Source organism: Arctopsyche grandis, chromosome 4, assembly GCF_051622035.1.
Source record: "Arctopsyche grandis isolate Sample6627 chromosome 4, ASM5162203v2, whole genome shotgun sequence".
NCBI lineage: Eukaryota > Metazoa > Arthropoda > Insecta > Trichoptera > Hydropsychidae > Arctopsyche > Arctopsyche grandis.
Window position 1 is genome coordinate 30,063,673 of NC_135358.1, and position 22,921 is coordinate 30,086,593.

The 22,921-nt window shown below is 32.7% G+C and overlaps 1 protein-coding gene across 4 annotated transcripts in view; it reads left to right on the forward strand.

Annotated features, from left to right (window-relative positions):
- Positions 1-22,921, forward strand: part of LOC143911028 (uncharacterized) — a 440,832-nt gene that overhangs the window by 412,608 nt on the left and 5,303 nt on the right. For all 4 annotated transcript variants that reach the window (XM_077429735.1, XM_077429737.1, XM_077429736.1 and 1 more), the window contains 8 exons: positions 420-490; positions 813-1,019; positions 4,756-4,872; positions 6,255-6,359; positions 11,707-11,995; positions 14,477-14,589; positions 16,146-16,238; positions 17,822-17,944. In XM_077429735.1, coding sequence (XP_077285861.1) covers positions 420-490; positions 813-1,019; positions 4,756-4,872; positions 6,255-6,359; positions 11,707-11,995; positions 14,477-14,589; positions 16,146-16,238; positions 17,822-17,944 — 1,118 coding nt within the window. The remainder of the gene's footprint in view (positions 1-419; positions 491-812; positions 1,020-4,755; positions 4,873-6,254; positions 6,360-11,706; positions 11,996-14,476; positions 14,590-16,145; positions 16,239-17,821; positions 17,945-22,921) is intronic.

The window sequence follows — 22,921 nt, forward strand, 5'->3', positions numbered from 1 at the left end:
GTAGTTCAAATATTTTCTTTAATCACCATCTTTACTCAAATAAGTGTGCAAAATTGATTGTCTTTTCTATTAAAATTGTAATTATTTATATAGTTTCAATATACAAGGGAGCACAAATAAAACTGTGTCGCCTCAAAAGCATTGTATACGGTATTGTTTTAAAGTTGAACACATATTTACTTACATTATAAAAGTGTGTCGTGTTTTTCCAATAGTCAAGGGAATGGGAAAATGAAACTTTATAAAACCGTGTAAATTAAAAAGTGTTCTCACACGGTATTGTTTTAAATTTCGTAGCGTACTCGCAAACGTAACTTTAATTCCATTCGTCTACTATTATATATTTTCTAGTACAAAACATTCCTCTGTTTATTTTAATTATTTGACGAAATATCATGTTATGAATTTGCTTTTTGCAGGAACTTTCGATGGAAGAGGCGGAATTGGACCAGAAGGTCCCAAAGGAGAAAGAGGCCCTGTCGGCCCCAAGGTTCGTTATTTTTAATGAAGCGTGTGAACATTTTGCTGTTCTCAATGAGCGTGTGACAATTTTTCGACGTGCAAAAAAATATTTTGCGTTGACATTCGAATAAGAGCGAAAATAAAACGCTCAGATGAAAATGTAGATTCGTAATTTTTTTTCGTATTATTTTTATTGTTTTCGTTATGGCCGTGAGTGGCCAGTTTCTATTGTTTTCGTAATGAAAAAAAACCACCGTGTGTAATCAGTTCTCATTGTCACGTTTCGCTCCCGTCCTTTGTCGTCACGAGCCATCGTGTTAATGTGAAACTTTATTCGGTTCTGGATGTAGGGAGAAAAAGGCACCAGTGGCACCGACGGCTCTCCGGGATTTCCGGGCAAAGATGGAAAATCAGGAGAGCGTGGAGAGATAGGACCTTCAGGACTTCCAGGCATTGAAGGCCCTTCTGGATCAATAGGACTGAAGGGCAGCAAAGGAGATCAGGGACCACCAGGACCTGTGAGTGCATCTGCGGGAGCAGAGTTCGTCACAATTAAAGTAAGAACCTCTATGTCTCCATATTTCATTTTTTTTTATAATCTTTGTAAAAATCTGTTATTGGACTCGGATGTTACATATATTATATATTTACTATTTGTTTTTTATACATCCTGTTGTCTGTTGATTTTTCAAAAAATAAATAACTGCTATTTAATATAATGTATTAAATAAGGTATTAAAATATTTGGTCAGTATTGTTATAAATAGCTTACAAATTAATCAATTGTATGTTTAAAAATTTGGTAAACAGATACGCATATGAATTGTGTACGAATCATTTTTGCAATTAATTTTCTGATTTTCTTTTATTATGTAATTAAATTGAAAGCATATTTATCTAGCTTTGTTAAAAAAAACATAAATCATAGTAATATCATCGAGATTAGGCTAGGTTAAAATGCAAATATTTATTTATTTTATTTACATACATATTTTAACATCGATGCGGTGCAAACGATCGAAAAGCGCCAGACAGACTGAACCACAGATTAACGACTCGTGTACCTTATGCGTGCGCACTGCTCGCACTTACACTAAGCGAAATCTACCCGAAGTCCCGACATACCTAGCCTGTATACGTTCTGTGCTTCTGATACTTTAGTTCCGAGTTTTTCCTTATTAAATTATTAAAAACTCGCCAGAAAGATCCAACTCAATTTTAATAATTACCATTTTAATAATTGCATCTGTGCACATCGAAAGGTTACTCGTCATCTGATGTGCAATTTTTCATTCGTGAAGTCGAGAATTGCGTTTAAAGCAGCCATCCAGTTTATCTGTGGTTCAATCTATCTGGCGCTTTGCGATCGTTTGCACCAAACCCATTTTTACATACATATATACAAATATACCAGGAAGGCTTAACAGGTAAAGCCCAAATGCGCCTTCCTGGTCCACATAATTATTGCATAGGTACATGTAAATCTAAACAATATCTGACATCTATGGTCAGATATTACAAACATCGTATTAATACGATAAATAACGATGAATAACTTTCATGTAACAATACGAATTTTATATTCGATAAACAACCACAGAGACATCTATGGTGAGCAATATGGCGAAACCTAAGATATAACAATAACTAAAAGTTCGCAACAGAAAATTGGGAAGGAAACGCCAATTTTAGAGGAATCGTTTTAATGAAAATCAGAAAAATTGGCAAATTCTGATAAGAAACGATCGACCTTGACAAACCAAGGTCTGGCCAATAGCGAGACTTAGCGGGAATCGAACTCGTAACATCAAGTACGAGATAATTCAACATTCACCACTAGACCACGCTACTTTAAAATTAATACTGGCCGTATATGTATGTAATATCAACCATTTCCTCAAAACAAATTTTTAATATATCTGAAACCGCATCCAATATAAGTTTTGAAGGTTTTTGATACAGAACACACCCATAGAATGAAAATTTATTCATACTGTAGCCAAATGGTAGAAATTAAAGCGAAAGCGAGCCACGGTGTATTACAGCCATGAAATTGAATGCGATTAAAATTCAAAATTTCCTATATTAACGATATCGTTAAGGGGGGCTTCTAAGAGAACGATAAGAAATTCTGCGAGACGACGACGATGGATACCTTAATGGCCTCATCGAAAAGAGCCCTCTCGGAGGGTTGCAGGGGGATGGGCCGCTTTAATTTGGCGGCCCATCGACAGATGGTGCAATTTAAAAACGAATCCGTAATTGAGTTTATGGTTAATTTCGAAGATTTATCGCCGACCGAAACCGATCGCTACAGCCACGGACAGGGCTCGGCCCTTCACTTTCTCATATCAGATTTGCATATTTATTTTCAATCGAGCCCCTATCCGATCATCGAAGTGGACCTAATAAATATATCGCGACCGTTTTATTGACATGTCCGCCAGTGTGGAAACGGGTCGTGATACATGTCCGCCCTAATATAAACCGCCTTTGGAAAATATGGTGAGCCTGCGATGGAAATTCGATCGCTTTTCTCAATATTATGGCACTGGGTGACAATTAAATTTGTTAATCGTGTGCTATGTATAGAAGGTAACGGTACCATTCGTCATAATTTATCCATTACAATAATAATAAACCTATTTTATTTCTTATTTTACTTAAATATAAAAGCTTCAGTTCATAAACTTAATTTATAAACTAGATAAATAAGAATATTAAATAAGAATTCGGAATTTTAAGTTGTAAAAATCAATTTGAATGACATATGTACATATTTATCATTCAACTAGCTAGCTAGTTTATAAATTAATTCCAGAAGCCAAAGTTTATATATTAGAACAACCATTTTCATTTATGATATGAAATACTAGTTGGAAATGATACCGCTACCTTATCGTAAATAAAAGAATGCAAATTGATAATGAATTATTTCTATAATAATATTTACTATACAACTGACAGACAAACTTAATCTAACCTTTTTATCCCATATTATTATATTTTATTTTATTTTTACATACTCATATAATAGAAAAGCCTAACAGGTAAACCCTAATGCGCCTTCCTGGCCAATTACAAACACCGATATACAATAATTTTAAAAGAGCAACATAGAATGTATATGTATGTATATGGATAAATTTTTGATAAACTTACATTTTCATTTACATTTATATTATGATAAGGTATTTAATCTCTCCAAAACTACATATGTTTAGTCTTTATGTAGGCTATTGTGACAAGTTTAAAATTCATAAAGGTTTTAAGATTTAAATTTCATATTCATACAATTTTTATTTTTGTAGCAAATGTAAACCATAATAATCGTTTACATTTCATCGTTTTTGTATAATAAATATGAAACGTTTTTTAAACTAACAAAGAGTGTGCCGTTTTTGATTCTACAATGTATATACCCCCTTCATTTATGCTCACAACTCATCCTTCATCATTTTCACAAAAATATATCATTTGAAGAATTTATTCACCGGAGGGAGGCTATAACTGAATAGAATAGAATGAACCTTTGAATAAAAGTCATACATTTCACTTATTTAAAAATGTATTCAATTGAAAATATGCTCCCATATCAATAAAATAGTGTATTGAATTAATTTTTGAAATACATATGTATATCCACTTTATATACAGATGTACATATATGCCTCTAAAAGGCATTCAATAAATAATAAGCGAATTTAGAATTCTTCAAATCAACGAAAAACTTAATTGTTATAAATTGAACGCGAACTTGTTATATTTGCGTTTGAATTAATTTGATCTACCTTTGCATACAATCGAGAGCGGATGTTTGAAATTTTTCATATTATTTTACATCGAAAGCATGAAAAGTTAGTGCACGAGTTTTACAAAACAATTTCGCAATACGAACGTTTATAAGACTCACTGTGTGTGTTCAAACGAAAGATTAAACAAGTTAAAATCGACCGAATCTCGTATTTTCCTTGTCGGCGAATCCTTCGAAATTTTTCCGGCATTGAAAAACATTTTCAGTCAGTGATTTGCTTTTTCTCAAGGCGTCTCAAAGAGAACTTTACGATTCGCGAATCGTATTGGGTTTTCGTCTTACCGTTTCGCAATACGAAATAGAACGTGCGTTTATATCACCAAAACAAATGGGAAAAAGTTCCCGTTCACATGTACATACATATTCATCATATATAATCACTAGAAATGTTTTCACGCGGATTATAAATTTTACGAGTGCTCTCTCATTAATTTGACCTTCTAATCTAGAGCTTTACTTATGTCATCGTTTTTATTTAGGGTGAAAAGGGCGAGATGGGTCAGAGAGGGCGACGAGGAAAACCAGGACAAGCAGGCGTTTCGGGCCCTCCAGGAAAGCCTGGCTCATCGGGAGGACTGGGATTACCCGGATGGATGGTAAGACTTTCCCTTTAATATTATGGTCAGTAATAAATTTCATTAGTGATTTTTCACGGAACCCTCCTTAAGAGTCCTTTGAACCCCGCACGAAACCTCACCGTATATACGTTTTCATTTGATGCTACATTTTTTTCCTTCAAAGGGCGCCTTTTATAGTATTATAAATATTATTATTATGTTATTTGAAGCTTGTTAATATCGTATGTAACTCAAATTAATGATTCATCCGTACGATTTGCACAAAAACAAACTTCTGTGGGTTGTCGCGAGATAGGAAGGGGTGGGTGGTGTAATCTTTTGAATATGAATATCTTGCTTGGTCCCCTTCCCATCACGGTAAACAGCATCAATTATATTTTCCCGCCGTGGAAAACCATCCAACGACGTCTGCAAGATTTAATATAAATTCAATTCGACTCAAGCGCGGTAACTAACGGCTTAACGAGGGTTCCCACTGAATCTGAATATGTAATAAAATGTATATATATTTAATTGTGAATTATATGTTCATGCTGACCCATATGCAATAGGATTCCTTGAAGGTATGATTTATTTTTCTTTATATTATATGTATAATGTATATGTGTTTTTATTAAATTTATGCATTCGAATAAGCACAATGAAGTGCAGTAGAAAAATGAGTGAATTATATCGATACGGACGCAATTACAATACAATAACTTTGAATGCTTGTAATGTCTAACTAAAGGTTATTGTGACGAAATTCCCATTCAAATGAATGGTAGATGTATGTATGCACGTGCAAAGTTTGAATGAAAAATTAAATACTTTTTCATGTCTTTACTACTTAGAGTATTTTTTGTTCGTCACAATTTAAATAAATTATAATTAATGTTTAATAATCCCCCATTTTTTCAGTCACGCTTACAGTAAATTAATTGCACATTTCAAACCTACGCACGTTCAAATTTCGAGCCTGGACAAATCGAAATTTAATTCCGTTTATTAAATGCGCAATTTGCGTAAATTGCGAACATTATCGGCGAATTAATAAATTTTAATTTGGAGCATTTCACCGCCGTACTTTTGGCGACTTCGCGAGAAGATCGACACTCATTGTATGTATATTGCATAAAATATCGGATTTGCATATCTCCGTGGAGTGGCGAAACCGCGGTAGCTGCGAATTAACGAGACTGCTTTACATAAGTCATCGCATTTAAAATGGCGGCCCGCTCCACGGATCGGCCGCCATTTTTATTAAAGCTCTCCTTAATTTGACATTTAAATCGGCTCTATTTCATCCAATTACGCGTCTCTTACCTACGCCCCCGTTTCTATTGCAGCTTCGTTTACTTTTGGTGTGTTTTTGTGTCCGATTTTATTTTTTTTACGCTAACGATGTACCGTTATTGCAGGGTCGACCGGGAATGTCGGGAATGCCGGGTCTTCCAGGAGCGCCAGGGCTTAAGGGCGAAAAGGGAGAAACTACCGTTTCCTCCGGCATGTTTGGCTACACTTCCGTAAGTATACTGAAGCTTTTATAATTGGCATTTATGACGATCGTTTCCTTCGGCTCTGTATGCCCAATAAAATACATTTCATCACATTGGGACGCGGATTATTGTAGGCAATTGGCCTTAAACGGCGGCTCTCCATTGATGAAATGGTTAATGCGATCTATTGCCACATGTGTACGCTTCTTTCTATTTATATCAAATTGAATTCGATGGAAAAGGATTCCGAAAATTACTTTTATCCTTGACAGAAGTTGCACTCACATTATAGTTTTTGCCGAAAAATTTTATTGTTTTTACCCGACTTTCCGATGACTACAAATCTCCAGCTGAATGCCTCTGAAATCTTTGAAAGTCGTAGTATTAATTAATAATAAATAAAAAATTAACATTAAAATTATTAATAGAGCCTCGAAACAAAAAAAACTTACTATACAATCCCAGACGAAAACATATACATATGTATGTATACAAATACTGTAACTATCATTAAAAGATTTGTACTTATGTACTGTAAAAAGGTACTGGAATATCAAAAAATATTAAAGTTTATTGGAAAATTAAATTCACATATGTATGTACATACATGTAAAATGACAAATACATATGTATGATGTAAAACCAATATATGTATTTATGTACATACATATGTATTATAATAGGTAGATACACCGGGTCTACGTGACGAGCCAGAGTGTTAAATTACAGAAAACACAAATATCGGAAGGCAAAGATCGAAAATCGAAAGATCTTAAGTCGAAAGATCAAAAATAAAGGGTGCATTGTAAACGGTACATACTCACTTAATTTGCGCGAGCAGGGTACAACAGGAACAAGAGGAACAGGCTTTTCCTCCCGTATTCTGCGCGCGCACATTAATACGGGAGGAAAAGCCTGTTCCTCTTGTTCCTGTTGTATCCTGCTCGCGCAAATTAAGTGATTATGTACCGTTTACAATGCACCCTTTATTTTTGATCTTTCGACTTAAGATCTTTCGATTTTCGATCTTTGCCTTCCGATATTTGTGTTTTCTGTAATTTAACATTCTGGCTCGTCACGGAGACCGAGATACACCATAGCAATCCTCCATCTATCAATCGGAATTTTTATAATACTTATACAATAATAATACATATATACATGTATTATTAATATTATGTATGTATATACAAAAGAAAATTATTTTATTTCACAATTATTAATAATAATTGCAATTGTTTAATTAATAAGAGATATAAAAAATTACCACTTACACGAAAACCATGTGAAACGTAAAGGAGGTATGTATAAATGTGCTAAAAAGGACATATGCCTCTCTACCATACATACATATAATGAAAATTTGATTATTGTTAAGAGCCCAAAACCTACACCAATATTGAATATTCATTCAATAAAAACGAAAACATATCAAAGACATTTCAATAAATATAAATATGACAATGTTTGGAAGAATAAAATAATATTTAAAAAAATAAACTGATCGTGTTTAGGATAGCATCCTCTGATTGAAAAGTCACCGCACGCCACTGGTTTGTATGTATTCATCAAAGTAATGTTACATCACATATGTAGTATAATATATGCTATCTAATCAATGGCAGAAAACAGAACGAACGAACGTTAAGATTGGTTTTAACACGATTGAAAGCCGTTTCGCTCCGATGCAAAATGCTACCAACACATTACGCGTTCATTCTACTCTTTGTTCATTCTAATCTAAAACTCCCAATGACTCCACACATCGTTTCGGCTTTTCACACACTGCACTTTTTATTAAGTCTAAGTGTTATCTAGCTAATGAAATCGGACGAGGGCGTGCGAATTCTGCTTAAAGTGCAGCCTGCACCGGAAGTGATCTGCGAAAGCTCCCCGCAGCGTGATTCCACGTATCCCATACTGAAACACGTGTCCCATATAAAAATGGGACCCAATTTGCTTGAGTGCTGGGGGTCCCCTTTCGCCGATCTGACGATATTTCGCTCGTTTTACGCCCGTCCGTCGACCCATAACCGACCCGCACTTATTGGCCCTTCCGTACGTCCGCAAAACGACTAAATTCCCACGTCTTTATCAACGGTGACGTTTTATTATCTCGTTGATATTCAAAAGAGAAGCGCCGTAAAATTAATTGAAAATCGCCGGGGGGTCTTAAGGTGCGGTTTCGGGATCATATTTAAATGCCGGAGGGTGGGGGGGAAGCTCAGCGAGATTTACGCGAACCTACGCCTACTTGGCAACCCTAGATTTTAGGGCTCTTAACCTCGCTAGTATCGAATCTCAGATGAGGATTTCACGCCCACTCTGTCTTCCGTTTGTTAAAAAAACTTCAAGTCAAAATACTCAAAATACAGGATTTATAATCATTATTATTGACAATGTTTATAAATCACAAATATAAAACGACTTATTATTTCCAAAATGAAAGATTATGATAAAAAATAAATAATTTAAAGGCACTTTGACGGATTTTAATTCTCTTACAAATACATAAATAATGCTATAAGCGGGAGTAAATAGAATATTTAAAACTCTTCTCAGTAATTCACGATAAGTACAATGCAAAGTACCAAAAATGTAAGCTTCCGATTTTATCAGTATTAGATATGTTTCTTTCAGACATTTTTTTTTTATTTGATTAATCCTTATGAAATTTTAAAGATTTTTTTCGGTTTAAACGCCTATAATTAATGTCCTGTAAAGATTAAATAATATGAACACGTACTGAAATTCGCAAGCATATCCAAACTTTGAAAATAAAAACTCATTACACTCATTTGAAATAAAACCGTGGAAAAATACAACTTCAGTTTCCAACTACATATTTCACAACGTTAACTTTTTAAAAAATTAAATATAAAAATACTTATTTATATTAATCGAATTATTTAAAATTTTGATTATAATAACGAGACTATATTTTGAACGTTTGCTTTACGTATGCATATTGCGCAGTGCATACGTAAAATTACACGAAATTCTTTTGTGGCATCTTTTGTTCATGAAAATCTTATTTGAAAATCGTTATTCATACATTTTTAAAAGAATTTTTAATATCAACGAATTTTTTGTTCATTATATCAAATCAAAATTTAGTCAGTAATGATACTACGAAATTGAAAGCTGATTAAATTTATTTATTTCTATACATTTGTATAGAAATAATTAAAATATACTTACAGAAAAATTATCTTCGCAAGTTAAATTAAATCTCCTACCTAAGCTGCAACCTAAAAAGTTAAATGTAATATTTTAAATTAACATTCAGGTATTAATAAACGAATTTTCAAAAACAACTTGAAAATTCACCGGCAGCGTGCAGTCTCCATAGCAATAGTCTAAGCGCCTTTTCCAATCATCGTATTCAATATAAATTTAAAAGATTGCACAGAATTTAACAAACAGAATATATTTATAATTTCACTCGTGAAGGAAAATTTCAATATAATTAAATTATAATAAAAAACAAACACTGCACTTTGTATTACAAAACGTTGCTAATAGTCACTAATAACTGATGCGAATTATCATTTATCTAACAGAATACGCGGATGCTGCATACGAAATACGAATTCATAAACGATAATATTCGACAAAACTATGTATAATCGAATAATTTTCTTGAAAATATCCTTTTTCGTTCGCGAACAATATCATTGTATTGATTAATGTTTTTGATAATCATTTAAAACGTTAAATATTTGCGTATAAATTTTTCCTAGTATGAGGCTCGTCCCAAAAACATACGTCGACTGAAATTAAATTAAAACAAACATGTGAATAAAATTTAATAAATTCAAATAATATATGTATATTTACAATAAGGTTCTAGGACACTTACCCCCTGGACACATACCCCCGGTCAAAAACCCCCTGGACATTATAACCCCTCGTGCAAAAACCCACGTGCAAACCCCCCCCCCCCCTCGTCGAGAATAAAAATATTTTATAAAAATTGACAGCATCTTTAATAAGAAGAGGTTAGTAATAAAAAGTCAGAATGAATGCTAATTTATTTCAGCCAGAAAAATACTGATTCAGAAATACAGATATTAATAATACATATATCAGATTCTTTATAAATAATCAGTAATCAATAATAATAATTTAAAATATACAAAACTCCAAAATCAATTGTATTTTAATATCTTTTCCTTTTCCTTTTCTCGATTTTACAAATTCCATCATGGATAGTCTAAAAATATTTAAAATATACTAATATAACAATAATATATACTTCTATTAAAATCTACTTTCAATACTACAGAACGCAAACGCTAACTGGTGACTAAAAGTGTTTTAAATTGATATGTATTCCATTTACAACAATAAATTGAAATTAAATATTGTATATAAATTGAAATTCAATATACTCTACCACACTCGATTTATTCTTATATATTACTTTACTCTATTATTAATTATTATTATTTTTAAACAATTTTTATCCATGACGGGGGTTATTTGCACGGGGGGTTTTTGGCTGGGGCATATTTATTTATTTATTTTATTTTTTACAATTTCGCTATAGATTAGCTCCAGATCGTCACTATGGCTAATTTATTACAAGACATTGAAACCTCATAGTTAACGAGACATTTAAAAACATAATTATTACATAAATACACATGTAAATCGAAACAATACCTAACATACAATATGGTCAGATATTACAAACGTCGTATAAATACGATTATTAACATTTGACATGTAACAATACGAATTTTTACATTCGATAAACAACCACAGAGACATATATGGTGATAAATCTGGCAAAAACTGAGATATAACAAATAATTTAAGGTTTGCAACAGAAAATTGGGAAGGAAAACCCGATTTTACAGGGACCGTTTCAATGAAAATCAGAAAAATTGGCATGTGTCTGGGGGATACATGTACAATAGTATATGTATCTTCAAATAGTATATGTATTTATGCATTTGAGATGCCATTTATTTAAATATATCATTTATATCATTTAGTTGAGATAGAGCCAATTTTTCTGACATTCGTTCAAGAGAGGCCAATTAAGGACAGTAGTCGTACGAAATTCCTCATAATATATTGAATTCCGAAAAGCGTATTGTATAAGATGTGTGGTTGCCGAGGCAGAGGCTGGCAACCAAGTAGCACGTGTGCTCCCCGGACACGTGTTCGGTGTCACGATATAATGGATACGAACGCGGTCTACGTGGCAACATTAGCGCCACGCATTCCCTCCAAATTTCCGTCAATTGGGGAAATTTTCATCTCCAAATATTACAGACTCGACTCTGGCGCGTTTTTTGAATGGCAAATTAGTGTTTCGTTCACGTGGAATAAATTCAATTGTAATTTGTTTCATCATTTCCAGAGCGTGAAAGGAGATAAAGGTGACAGAGGTACCGATGGCACTCCCGGTAGTCCCGGAACGGACGGGTCTGACGGTCGTCCTGGAACACCTGGACCCCCTGGTCCTCCAGGATCTTCAGGATCGGCTACCTCTGACGACGGTCCGGTACATTTCGTCCCGGTACCTGGTCCTCCAGGTCCTCCAGGTCCCCCGGGACCTCCTGGCCTGTCGGTCGTTGGTGCTAAAGGCGAGCCAGGAATGGTGATGAAGAGTGCTATATACGGAGACACATCTTACAGCGGGCGGCAAGGTATTTAAATTTTATATAAATATATGTATTCTAGTTGGTTTGAACTACATATGTACATACTTAAGAAAGTCAAAAGTTACTGGGAAGTTTTACAATTTGGCTTTGTTAGAGCCGGTTTGTTTATCTCAGTTATACTAGTAGTCTAATTTGTGTACGTACATACTTAATTCAGATATTTTTCATATGTAAGAACTGTCGTGCTTTTATTTTGTAAACTAATATAATATATTGTAAGCTGAAAGTTTTCAAACTAATATTAATTAATTTATTTTGAAATTTTATATGAATTCATTTATTTTCAACTTAAACATTCTTAAGTCTTCATTTGCATATAATCACGTATTAAAATTTTTAAATCATTATTTTGTACGAGTTGTATTAATAATTAATAATTAATTATGACTGCCATAATAGATAGGTATTGCGTTGTACATAAACTATTATATATTATATGTACATATGTATGTATATATGTATGTATAAACTTCGTAAATCCGAGATATCATTTCGTTCAGAGGAGAATATAAATTATTTTGTTGACCTCTACATTATTATTTATTTACTTTAAAGTTCATACCATTATGTAATACATACATAGGTAGTCCCCAATGCGCTAATGGTCAAAATATACACATACAAAATGATAAAAATAATAAGATTTTGTATGTGAGATTGCATATAAAACAACGCGAGAGTTCACAATTTACTTAAATTTTTAAAATAAACCCCATAAATAAGTTTTACCACTGTTGAGATCTATATAAATCGTTACTTTATACCCAAAAGCTGTGGTTCAATTTTATTTCATCAATTCTTGAATCTGTTTTAGATACAAACATACGAAAATTACTGTTTTGATTCGTTCCTATTTAAAGATAAAAATATCAAGGGAATTATCAAAATTATGCTTCACGTTCGTATTATATAATACACACGGGATATAAAAAAAAAAATTTCACTGGATAAATAAAATCGAAGGTGTGTCTAGTCACTTTTATTTGTCGGTGGATGTGTTTGAAATGTTTTACGTCTCATTTTATTCAGTGGAAAAATGATGGGATTTCCGCGTAGAAAATTGTTCGACGCCAACACGGGAATTGATGACTTCCCCCTTTGTGTTCAGGTAAAAGTATGGTTTCTCCGCGTTTACAAAAGGTTTCCAGATTCATTTCGGGCTGATCTTTTACGACTGGCGACAACAATGAGAAATATGAAATAACATTCGCGCAAAACAAGAACTTAGCGCCTTTTTGTCTCGGCTCGTCCCATTGACCCGCACGAATGTGAAACAGTAGATTACGACGTTCTCCTCCTCTTCCACTTTACTTGTACATCTTCGTCGATGTTATTTTTACCCTTAACGGCGACATTTCAATATCTCGTTCGTCCTTTTGACAAGACGGGTGAGAAAGCATTCACTCTCGTCGGCTGAAATTAAAATAATTGCAATGGAAGTGTATGGCGTCGACTTTGCTCTGTATTTGACCTGGGCGAAGCCGGGTATATGTATTTGTTTGTACCTGTGTATATGCTAAAAGCCTTTCTGGGATTTCAATCAAACTTTTGATTTTTTTATTTAAAATATCGAATTTAAAATAAGGTACATATATACGAACATAACCAATGTATAGTATAATTAAAATTTAAAATAAATAAATTATATCATATTATTGTTTTTAAATTAAGTGTAGTATTTTGTTTGATTTCTTAAAATTTGTCTTCATTTTGCCGAAAAAGTTTATTTTATTATCTATTTTTCTGCGATATTCTACAAGACCGTTGTACAAAATAGATTTTTTTTAAAATGACGTTCCAATACAATTAATTGTTTGTTTAAAAATGACGTTCCAGTACATCTATCTGTTTTAATAAAACAAATAGCTTTTTTAAGTTTGAGTCATATTTTTTATAGTTTTAGATTGTGACCATTAACTATGACACTTGTTTATTAGAATACATCAAAATTTTTTTTTATATAGAAAAATGTAAGTCACTGAAAGCGAATGTATTATATTATGTATTATAAATTTTTTTGTTGAATTTTGAATGCTTTCTAAAATTTTTACGTAATTGTCTTCATTTTCACTTTTCTTCTTCCTTTGCTGCCTTTCAAAAACTTAATTTTGGATTGACAAAAGCGCCGAAGAGTCCGTTGGACGAGCTTAAAGCGCTGAAGGATCTGAAAGATTTAAAGGATTTCAGGGAGGCTGTAACGAATGGTAAGAGACATCAAATATCACCGAAACGACTTTCAAACAAACACAAACAAAAGCCTCCCCTTACAACACACATTCTATAATCATTTCAGCTTCCATTTAATAATAAAAAACAGTGATAAAATGCTTTTTTTCGCTTTTCTTGATAGGATTGTAAGTTATTTCCGGATCACATGATGAAATTGATATTTCGATGCGTAATATGAGTATATAGGTTTGTCCTACTTTTACGTGTATGAAAGCTAAAAGGCTGTGCTTTTTCCAGGTCCTCCTGGACCACCTGGTCCTCCTGGCAGATCTACTTCATCCCCAGATGAAGAATCTATTAGAATGGTGCCTGGAGCGGTTACATTCCAAAACACGGAAGCTATGACGAAAGTGAGTCGTATTTTTGTATTTACATATATATATTTATATATTTACATGGATATATAAAAAAAACAAGAGCTATCCATTCACGATAAGTAAGTACCTTTGTGAATATTTTTTCAATTGCAAGTAGAGTACGAATAGAGAATTCGATCAAACGTGAGATACTCTACCTTCAGTGAAAGCATACTCATCTTTTGATACTCGTACTACACAATTTGTTATAGGATGTGCTTTTACTAAATAATTTACAATAAATGTGAAAAAAGGTTGTTTTTACATGCGTAAAAATTCTGTTGCTTGGACATTTTTGTATACCTACATAATGTATGTATAATCTATTCGATTTATGCAAACTATGATACTTGAAATCGTGGAAATTCATCGCTACATTAAACTTATCAATATCGGAAAAGGAAGTTTGCTGTGACAAAAGCTTTTAGTGTATTTTATATTTCAAATATTTATCTAATTCATAACTCCGTTGGCTTTGATTTTATTTTTATATACCTATAAGAATGCTCATCCAATTAAATTGGCGTGATTTTGTTTATAGCTTAAAGGAATTCTGACCGATCTAGATTTTAATATTTAACGATATTCAAAATATTGATTTTCCGACTAATTAATCAACGTTGCTTTTTGGAAGACTTAAAAGGTTTGTAATTCGATTACTTTAAAATAAAACCCCATATCATTCAAAATATTCATTTTTTAACTCATGAATATTATGAAACGAAGCTGTAAAAGTATTGTATATTCTACATATGTATGTATGTATATTCTTATTTAAGATTTTAATTTCGATTAACGGATTAAAAATCGAGAAAGCAAATCGTTTCTGAATACATTTCAATGGAATATCTTTTTTATCGACATTTTAAATGAACATAATTCTTCTAGCTAGACTTTTAAATGGGTTTGTATAATTTTCTTGTAATAAGATATATCATCGATAAAACTTCGTTTTGTTTGAAAAGGATCAAAGCTTTAAAAATATTTTAAAATCATTCTTCGTTTCGGTTTCTTTTTATAATACTTTTTAATGGAATTTTCTTTAACAATTTCATTACATAATATATCAATTAAAAAGTTAAAAACTTTTTTAATCATCTGAAGCGATTAATTTTTTTTCGTCGAATTTGACTGAGAAACTCGTCAGAAACGAAATCCCCTCCGAATCCTCTGTGGAAATTTTCATTTCAAAGAGGATTAGATATTGTCCTAGAATAATAATGCCCAGCGTAATCCTTATGCGCTAGACTCTGCGGCCTCCTTTCCACTGATGCCCCATAATAAAACCAGGACCAAGTCCATTTTAAGGCCAGCAGAAAGAACCTATTCGAAGTCGCAGAGATTAACGCGTCCTCTCCCAATTTCCTTTTTTAAGCAAAAAAATCCAGTATCGTTTAGAGACGCTCGAAAGCACCTTATAAACAGGGAAAATTCCTCGTGTGTTGGAATTTATTTCCATCGACGTCTTTTCAGGTAACACCGTCACCGAATTATAAAGCTTTTTGTTAAACGAAAACTGATTTTCTTCCCTTTTTTTCTTCTTTTTTCAGATGTCAACCGTCAGCCCCGTAGGCACTCTCGCTTACATTATCGACGAAGAGGCACTTTTGGTGAGGGTGACAAATGGCTGGCAATATATCGCCGTGAGTGTTCAATCGTTTTTATTTTATTTCATCTTTTTCTTTCGTACGAAAATATTCCAATCTCCATATGCGTCTCGCACGTTTTCCGATTAAATCTGTGGTGCGCGTAGCGAGAGTGAATAATGCGCCACTCGCTATAGCCAGAGGTCCCGAAACTTTTTGGCGCAACGAGCTAAAATTTTACATTCACATAGTAATTCACATTATTAAATATCAAATTTCTAATGAATTATTTAACAATTAACAATTTGAAACTAAAACCAACAACTATAATATTAACAAAATTATAATTAGTAATCTTAAAATAATATAATATAATTCGAAATATAGCATTTTATTAAACTTACATATATAATGACGTCATCTTCCACAGAGGTATCCATTAACAGCCTTCAAGAAAGCACCAATGTTACCCCTAAAGCACCTCTAATGCTCTCAGGAAGGACATTGTATATTTGTACACCTCTGTGGAAAACACCTCCTGCAGTTTTTGCTTTCTTAACTCTATCTATAATTAATTTATTCCTATTTCTAGTTATATAATTATGTATATCTATATTCATAACTATATGATAATTAAAATATTTGGGTAATAGATTCTTATCTAGCTTATATATAATACAAATTTTAAAGTGCTTATTTTAAGACTATTTCTAATATCCAACCATTTCAATTCATCTAACATACTACTTCTAACATTCTTACGTTTCTTCACATTCAAAAATAGATGATATTGAAAGCTACACTTGTTCATGCTAAGATACACTCGAAACGAAACTCCCATACTTCGGATTTAAAACGTTGCCGGTTCTAAGTTCCCGACCGTATCTCGGATTTGAACCACTTAAAAAATAAATAAAAATAGTATATATGTATGCAGATGTAAGGGTTCCAAAAAACCGCCCGAAAGAAAACCCGGTTTTCAGTTTTTTTACAAATAAAAATCCGGTTGGCCGGCTTTCACCGGTTTCAGAATATTAAGATTTTTTTAAGTTATACAATAATAAAAAGTAGGTATGTGGCCTCAAAATTTAAAGGGCTTCCAATTCCTTCGAAGAAAAATCAATTATATTCCGGAAATTTCCATGCATTTTGCCACAAAGCATTCGAGTTTTATCACTTTTTTTGTTGTTGTCAAGTACAAGGTTTCGCGATAGTAATGTTTTTACGATAATAATGTATACTTTTATACCCTGTGTAGGTGGTGATTTATAACTTGTGTAGGTGATTGAAACTACTTTCAATAATATTTTATTGGTTTATGACGTGGTCTTCGTCCATTTCTAAATCTCAAAGAAACCGCCAATTGCTGTACCTTTTTTTTGTTGTTCAAATAAATATACGCCTATTACCTAAGAGAGTTGAGATATACACATTATTTTGATCTTTCATAGTTTTGAGGAAACAAAACATTAATTGAAGGAAACCTTAAAAAGCCGGTTGATTTGAGCCAAAAACCGGCTTTCGGTTTTTTGAAAAATGGTCAAAAAACCGGTTTTTCGGTTTCGGTTTAAGCCGGCTTGAAAGCCCTAATGCAGATGTGTGTGGGTCAGTCATGAGTGATTTGTGTGTTAATGTTTCAGTTGGGGTCTGTTTTGCCCATCACGACGCAGGCGCCGCCCACGACTACGCCGCCCCAGGCGAGGCCGCCCTTCGAAGCCTCGAACCTCATCAACAACGTTCCAGTGCCGGTCGAAGGGCCCAACGTAAGCCATACATACATACACATAAACCTTCTTCAATCTTTCCAAAATGACCCCTCCAGACAGCCGTCCCCTCGGCCGAACCAATTATTAACCCTTTGAACTCGCATTAATATTGAAAACGGCATTCGGCCAAGTCTGCGTATAACTACTGTGTCAGACAAAGAGTTTGAATATGTAATGCTATACGTATGTACATGTTTTTATTACATGTACAATCGCATTTACAGATCACTCGAAAGTGACGAGTATACTAATACAGATACAATGTATCCTGGTGAAGACTTTGATTCGTAACATCAATCCAATTTCATAGGAGTTGGTTGATTAATATAATATATAATTTCGAAAGAGACATTGTAAGTACGTACATATGTAATATTGGTTGGTAACATCGAAAACAAATTAAAGTTTCTGTGACGATGATTCGATATAAATTTATTAAAAATACAAATGAATATTTCCTATATGTTTAATATGTTTAAGCTGTTTATATTACAAGCACTGAGCGAAGCCGGGTAAAACAACTAGTTTGTCTATCTGTCTCGTATAGGCTCCTACACCACTCAACCGATTACGATGGAACTTTCAGGATTTGTTGTATGCATGTCCGGGAAGATTACTGTGAAAAAAAACGGGAAAAAACTTCTTAGTAATAATATTCGTAATTACGATTTTACCGACGTGAAAGTTTGAATAGCCATTGTCTAGTCGAGGAAATGTGTTCGTTGGTAACCACGTTACCAGTTGGTTTATTACAACACGGCGTTGAAGAGACGTTAGTTCACTTGAACCATCACTTGAAACGGGAACGGGAATTGCATGCCTTATTCTGGCATTGCAACGCATGCTGGATTCAGCTTGTTTAGAATAAAACGAAGATTTGTTTGTATATTACTCTTCAGAGTATATATGTATATGTGATTATTAATGGTCAGTTGTTTTTGAACAAAAACAAAAACCAATTTTGATGTAGTGTAGTTTTATTAACTATTACAAATGTATCTCTTTGTGAATCGTTGAGAACCGTAGATATAAAAGGTTGATAAAGCAGTTTCAATTTTCTCAAAAAACTCTTTTTTTCATGTAAATACGCATTTATTTGCAAGTTAGAATATGTTCATATGTCTGCATATGTAAGCTTTTTGTAATATATCGTGTATTGATCCATTTTGCCAGAGCTTTTAATACGTGAATAAACAGTTCTAGGCCGTTTCTGGAATTTTACCATTTGATTTAAAACATTTAAACTGACTTAACTGTACAATGACCGTTTATGTACGATCGCGATCATTCGAAATTACAGTAAGTATTCCAATGATATTTATATGTATGAACAAAGTTTGTCCTTTCGGAGTTTGAATCCATTGAGATTGGATCAACCTTTTTCAATTTTGAAATTTTGAACAACAACGGCTTTTGATTTTAAAAAATTAGACCTTTCAGAATTTGTATTTTATTTCTAACTTGTGACCAAACCTGAACAATGATCGTTCGGAAGATGAATGATCATTTGAAATAACTATCATTTCGAGCTTTTCGACTAAGCCACCTAATAATTATTGTCTATCACTGTAAATCGTCATTTTTTTCATGCTCTGGTGATTATTTTGAATATAAAAATTTGTTGAAAACTTCCTCGGGTATGTACATATATTTATTTGAAACTAGTGGTTTTACCGGGCTTCGCTCGGTATTTGTAATATATACTGCTTAAACGTGGCTAATCTAATCAAATTAACATTTTATAAAATTTATTTGAATAGTTTTATTTTATTTAAATTTATTTGAATATTCATTTATTTTTTATTAAATTTAACGTCACGAATTCTACCACTCAAACCATTTCATATTACATGCAGAGTCTCTTTCGAAATCATATACATATTAGACACACAAAATTTCGATAAAAATTGTTTTGACATACACAAGCAAGTCAAAATGTCATATAATCCCTAATTTAATCATATCCCTAATACATTTGAGACAATTAATTATTATTTTATTTATATTTTACACACACACACACTACGACAGAACAGCGTTTGCCAAATTTTTAAATGGTTCGTTCAAGTCGGATTAACGAACGTGACACTTTGAAAGACGCTCTCGTATTGCCATTCGGGGGATTCCGGATGCCACCGAATGGCCATTCCGGTTATTTATCCGGACTTGTAGACACTGTTTATTCTGGGACCTAATGCATTTTTTGCGTGTCCGTCTGTTTACATTGCCAGACCCCTCTATTCTTCCGCGTACAATTTCGTTAATATAAAAAACGCATTTTACGTCCGCATTCGGCAAGTAATGTTCTCGCGTCGTTTTCGTTTCGATTTTACTGCGGATTTTATTCATACATATGTATGTATGTACATATGAACAAACAGCACTTGTAAAAGTATATGCATGTAATATGTACATATTCATTTTCTCCGTTGTTTGAGGCGTATCCTTATATGGGATGCTCGTAAATATTCTTTTGTTCGGCGAGAGGAGAGAACGCACGTCGTGTAAATTGATGTATAGTTTTAAGGAAAACGTATTTTAAACAGATATATATATTGTATGTTCATGTGTATATGTATTTGCGTGAAGGTTTGTATACGTTAAGGTAGTGAGGAGGCTTCGTTTATGTACAAATCTTATTATCTCCCGCTTCGATGCACTTCAGTGATTTTGATTCTCGAAAATGAGCTTTTAGTTCCGATTCGAAACGAAGCATTAACGCAAAGATTTCAATTTAATTAATTAATGTTTATACCTGTATATAACTCGGGATGAATTTTCATTAATATTGAACGCTTTGATTTTATTATATGTACGGAATATGAACGATACACCGGTCAAAAGTTTAGTTCCACTTGCGATGTTTTAATTAACAGGTTAAACCACATTTTTTTAATGTTATTTTTTTTAATCGGCCCCTTTTCTCTTAAAAATAATCAAAAATTCATTGTTGGTTACGATTTTTTCATTTTAAAACCATTTTTATGAGTAAAAATGTAATGTTTTAAATTACCTAATACACTTTTTTCAGAATCCGTCGAATTAATTGTGAAAAAATACTCAATTTATTGTCTAGAAACAGATTAACAGTATGTGCAATAAAATGGTAATTTAAAAGGTGGTTTTGCAAAAGTCATTCATTTTAAAAATCGTAAAAAAGATTCGAATATAATATTAAATCTCACATATGAGCCGTTATATTTGAAAAGTCCAATTTTCAGTTCCAAAAACACTATTTCTGTTCGACTTGATTTCCAAATTGCTATCACCTATTTTAATTCGATATGTCCAGAATCTCTGAAAAGCAGAGTAAACGTATTACAGACCACCAGTATTTTTTAATATTGTTAAACGAAAATCATTATATTAATGTTTTAAATATGTCGCGAAAACTAGAAGAAAAGTGGACTAATGCCGCTTTCAATTATAACGCTTCATATAATTAAGTATTTATATGAAGCGACATATTCACATAATAATTCTGTATATTTAAAAGTACAAACATAATAATTGATATTTATGAAAAATGTAGAAAATATTTGACCTTAGTGAGAAAATTTCCTTTTTTACCATATATTTCGAAATATCACGTTTTCATCATTTATTTTAAAGCGCACGGGTCGATTTTTTCTGACATCTTCGAAAATTGAGGTTTTTCCAGTTTAACTTAATATAATATGTACGTAAATATATGCATAAAATCTAAATATAATTATGACCGGTCTAATGATCATTTACAGTAAAATTTATTTTTAAACGATTTATTCTAATTAAAATGCCAAAAGGAAAGAAATAGCTTAAAAAATATTACAATTATTCTTATCGTATACCAAAACATTTGACCGGCAGTGTACATATGTATGTACATTGTACACACATAAATAATAAATCAATAATGTCACAGATAAGAGGTGAGTCGATCGCAGAAGTCCATTCCGAGCAAACAATAATAAAATAAAACTATATGGGGGGAAAATAGTAAAGGCAGCGCTAATGACCAAACAAGGGAATGTGGCAAAAGTAAACAAGTCAAATTTGTTTGTGCTTCGACGAAAATCAAATCAGGAGAAATTTTGCGCCGATTCGTCGAAACGAAAACCGACGAGAAAGCTCTCTCTCTCTCTCTGTTTCGGATGAACCGTGCACCGGATAAACAAGTCTTGGAGATAATACGAGTGTGACAAGATGTCCAGCCCTTTTACTTGATTGGGAATCGGCGATCTTTAAAATTTAATAAATGTCCGGGAGAGAATTCCGACGCGTTTTGCTTTGATTAAAAAGCTCCAAAGAGCCTCCGGTCACACGCGAAAGTCTCCCAGACCTAGAGCTCATCTCGATTATCAATTCAATCGATTTCAAACTATACGTATGTGTATATTCAGTGTAATGAAATTGGAACATCTTGAAGTTTAGATTTGTTTGATTTGTTCGCAGGAAAAATAAACTTGAAAGAAAGAAAGCTCACCTTTAAGGTGAGCATTCACGTAGAAGTGTGTCTGCAAATAAATTGCCAGTCAAGTTCATGGCAATATATGTGTATATGTCAGTCGTTTGATCCTATATGTTGCTCCTTTCAGTGACTAAAAGTATTATTTAATAATATTTTGGATATTACGACTAACAACTTGTATTTTTAAATGCTTTTTATTATTACTAAATTATGTTCACAATACATCTTATATGTATTTTAATAGCTACTGATCTACTGATCATTTTCTATTTTACAATTTTAATTTAATTTTGTAAGTAATCATAGTATTATATTATTCTAATGTTAATGTACAGCATAATAGGAAAAATAGCCCAAAAACCTACATATTTACAATTCTTATAAATGCTCATAATACATCTAATACATAATATTAATTAAAGATTCTCTAAATTCGACGATCTAAAGCAGATTGTTTTTAGGTAATATGTGTTTATACCTAAAGGGTATAGACATTTTGTTGTAATCACCGAGACTCTTCACAA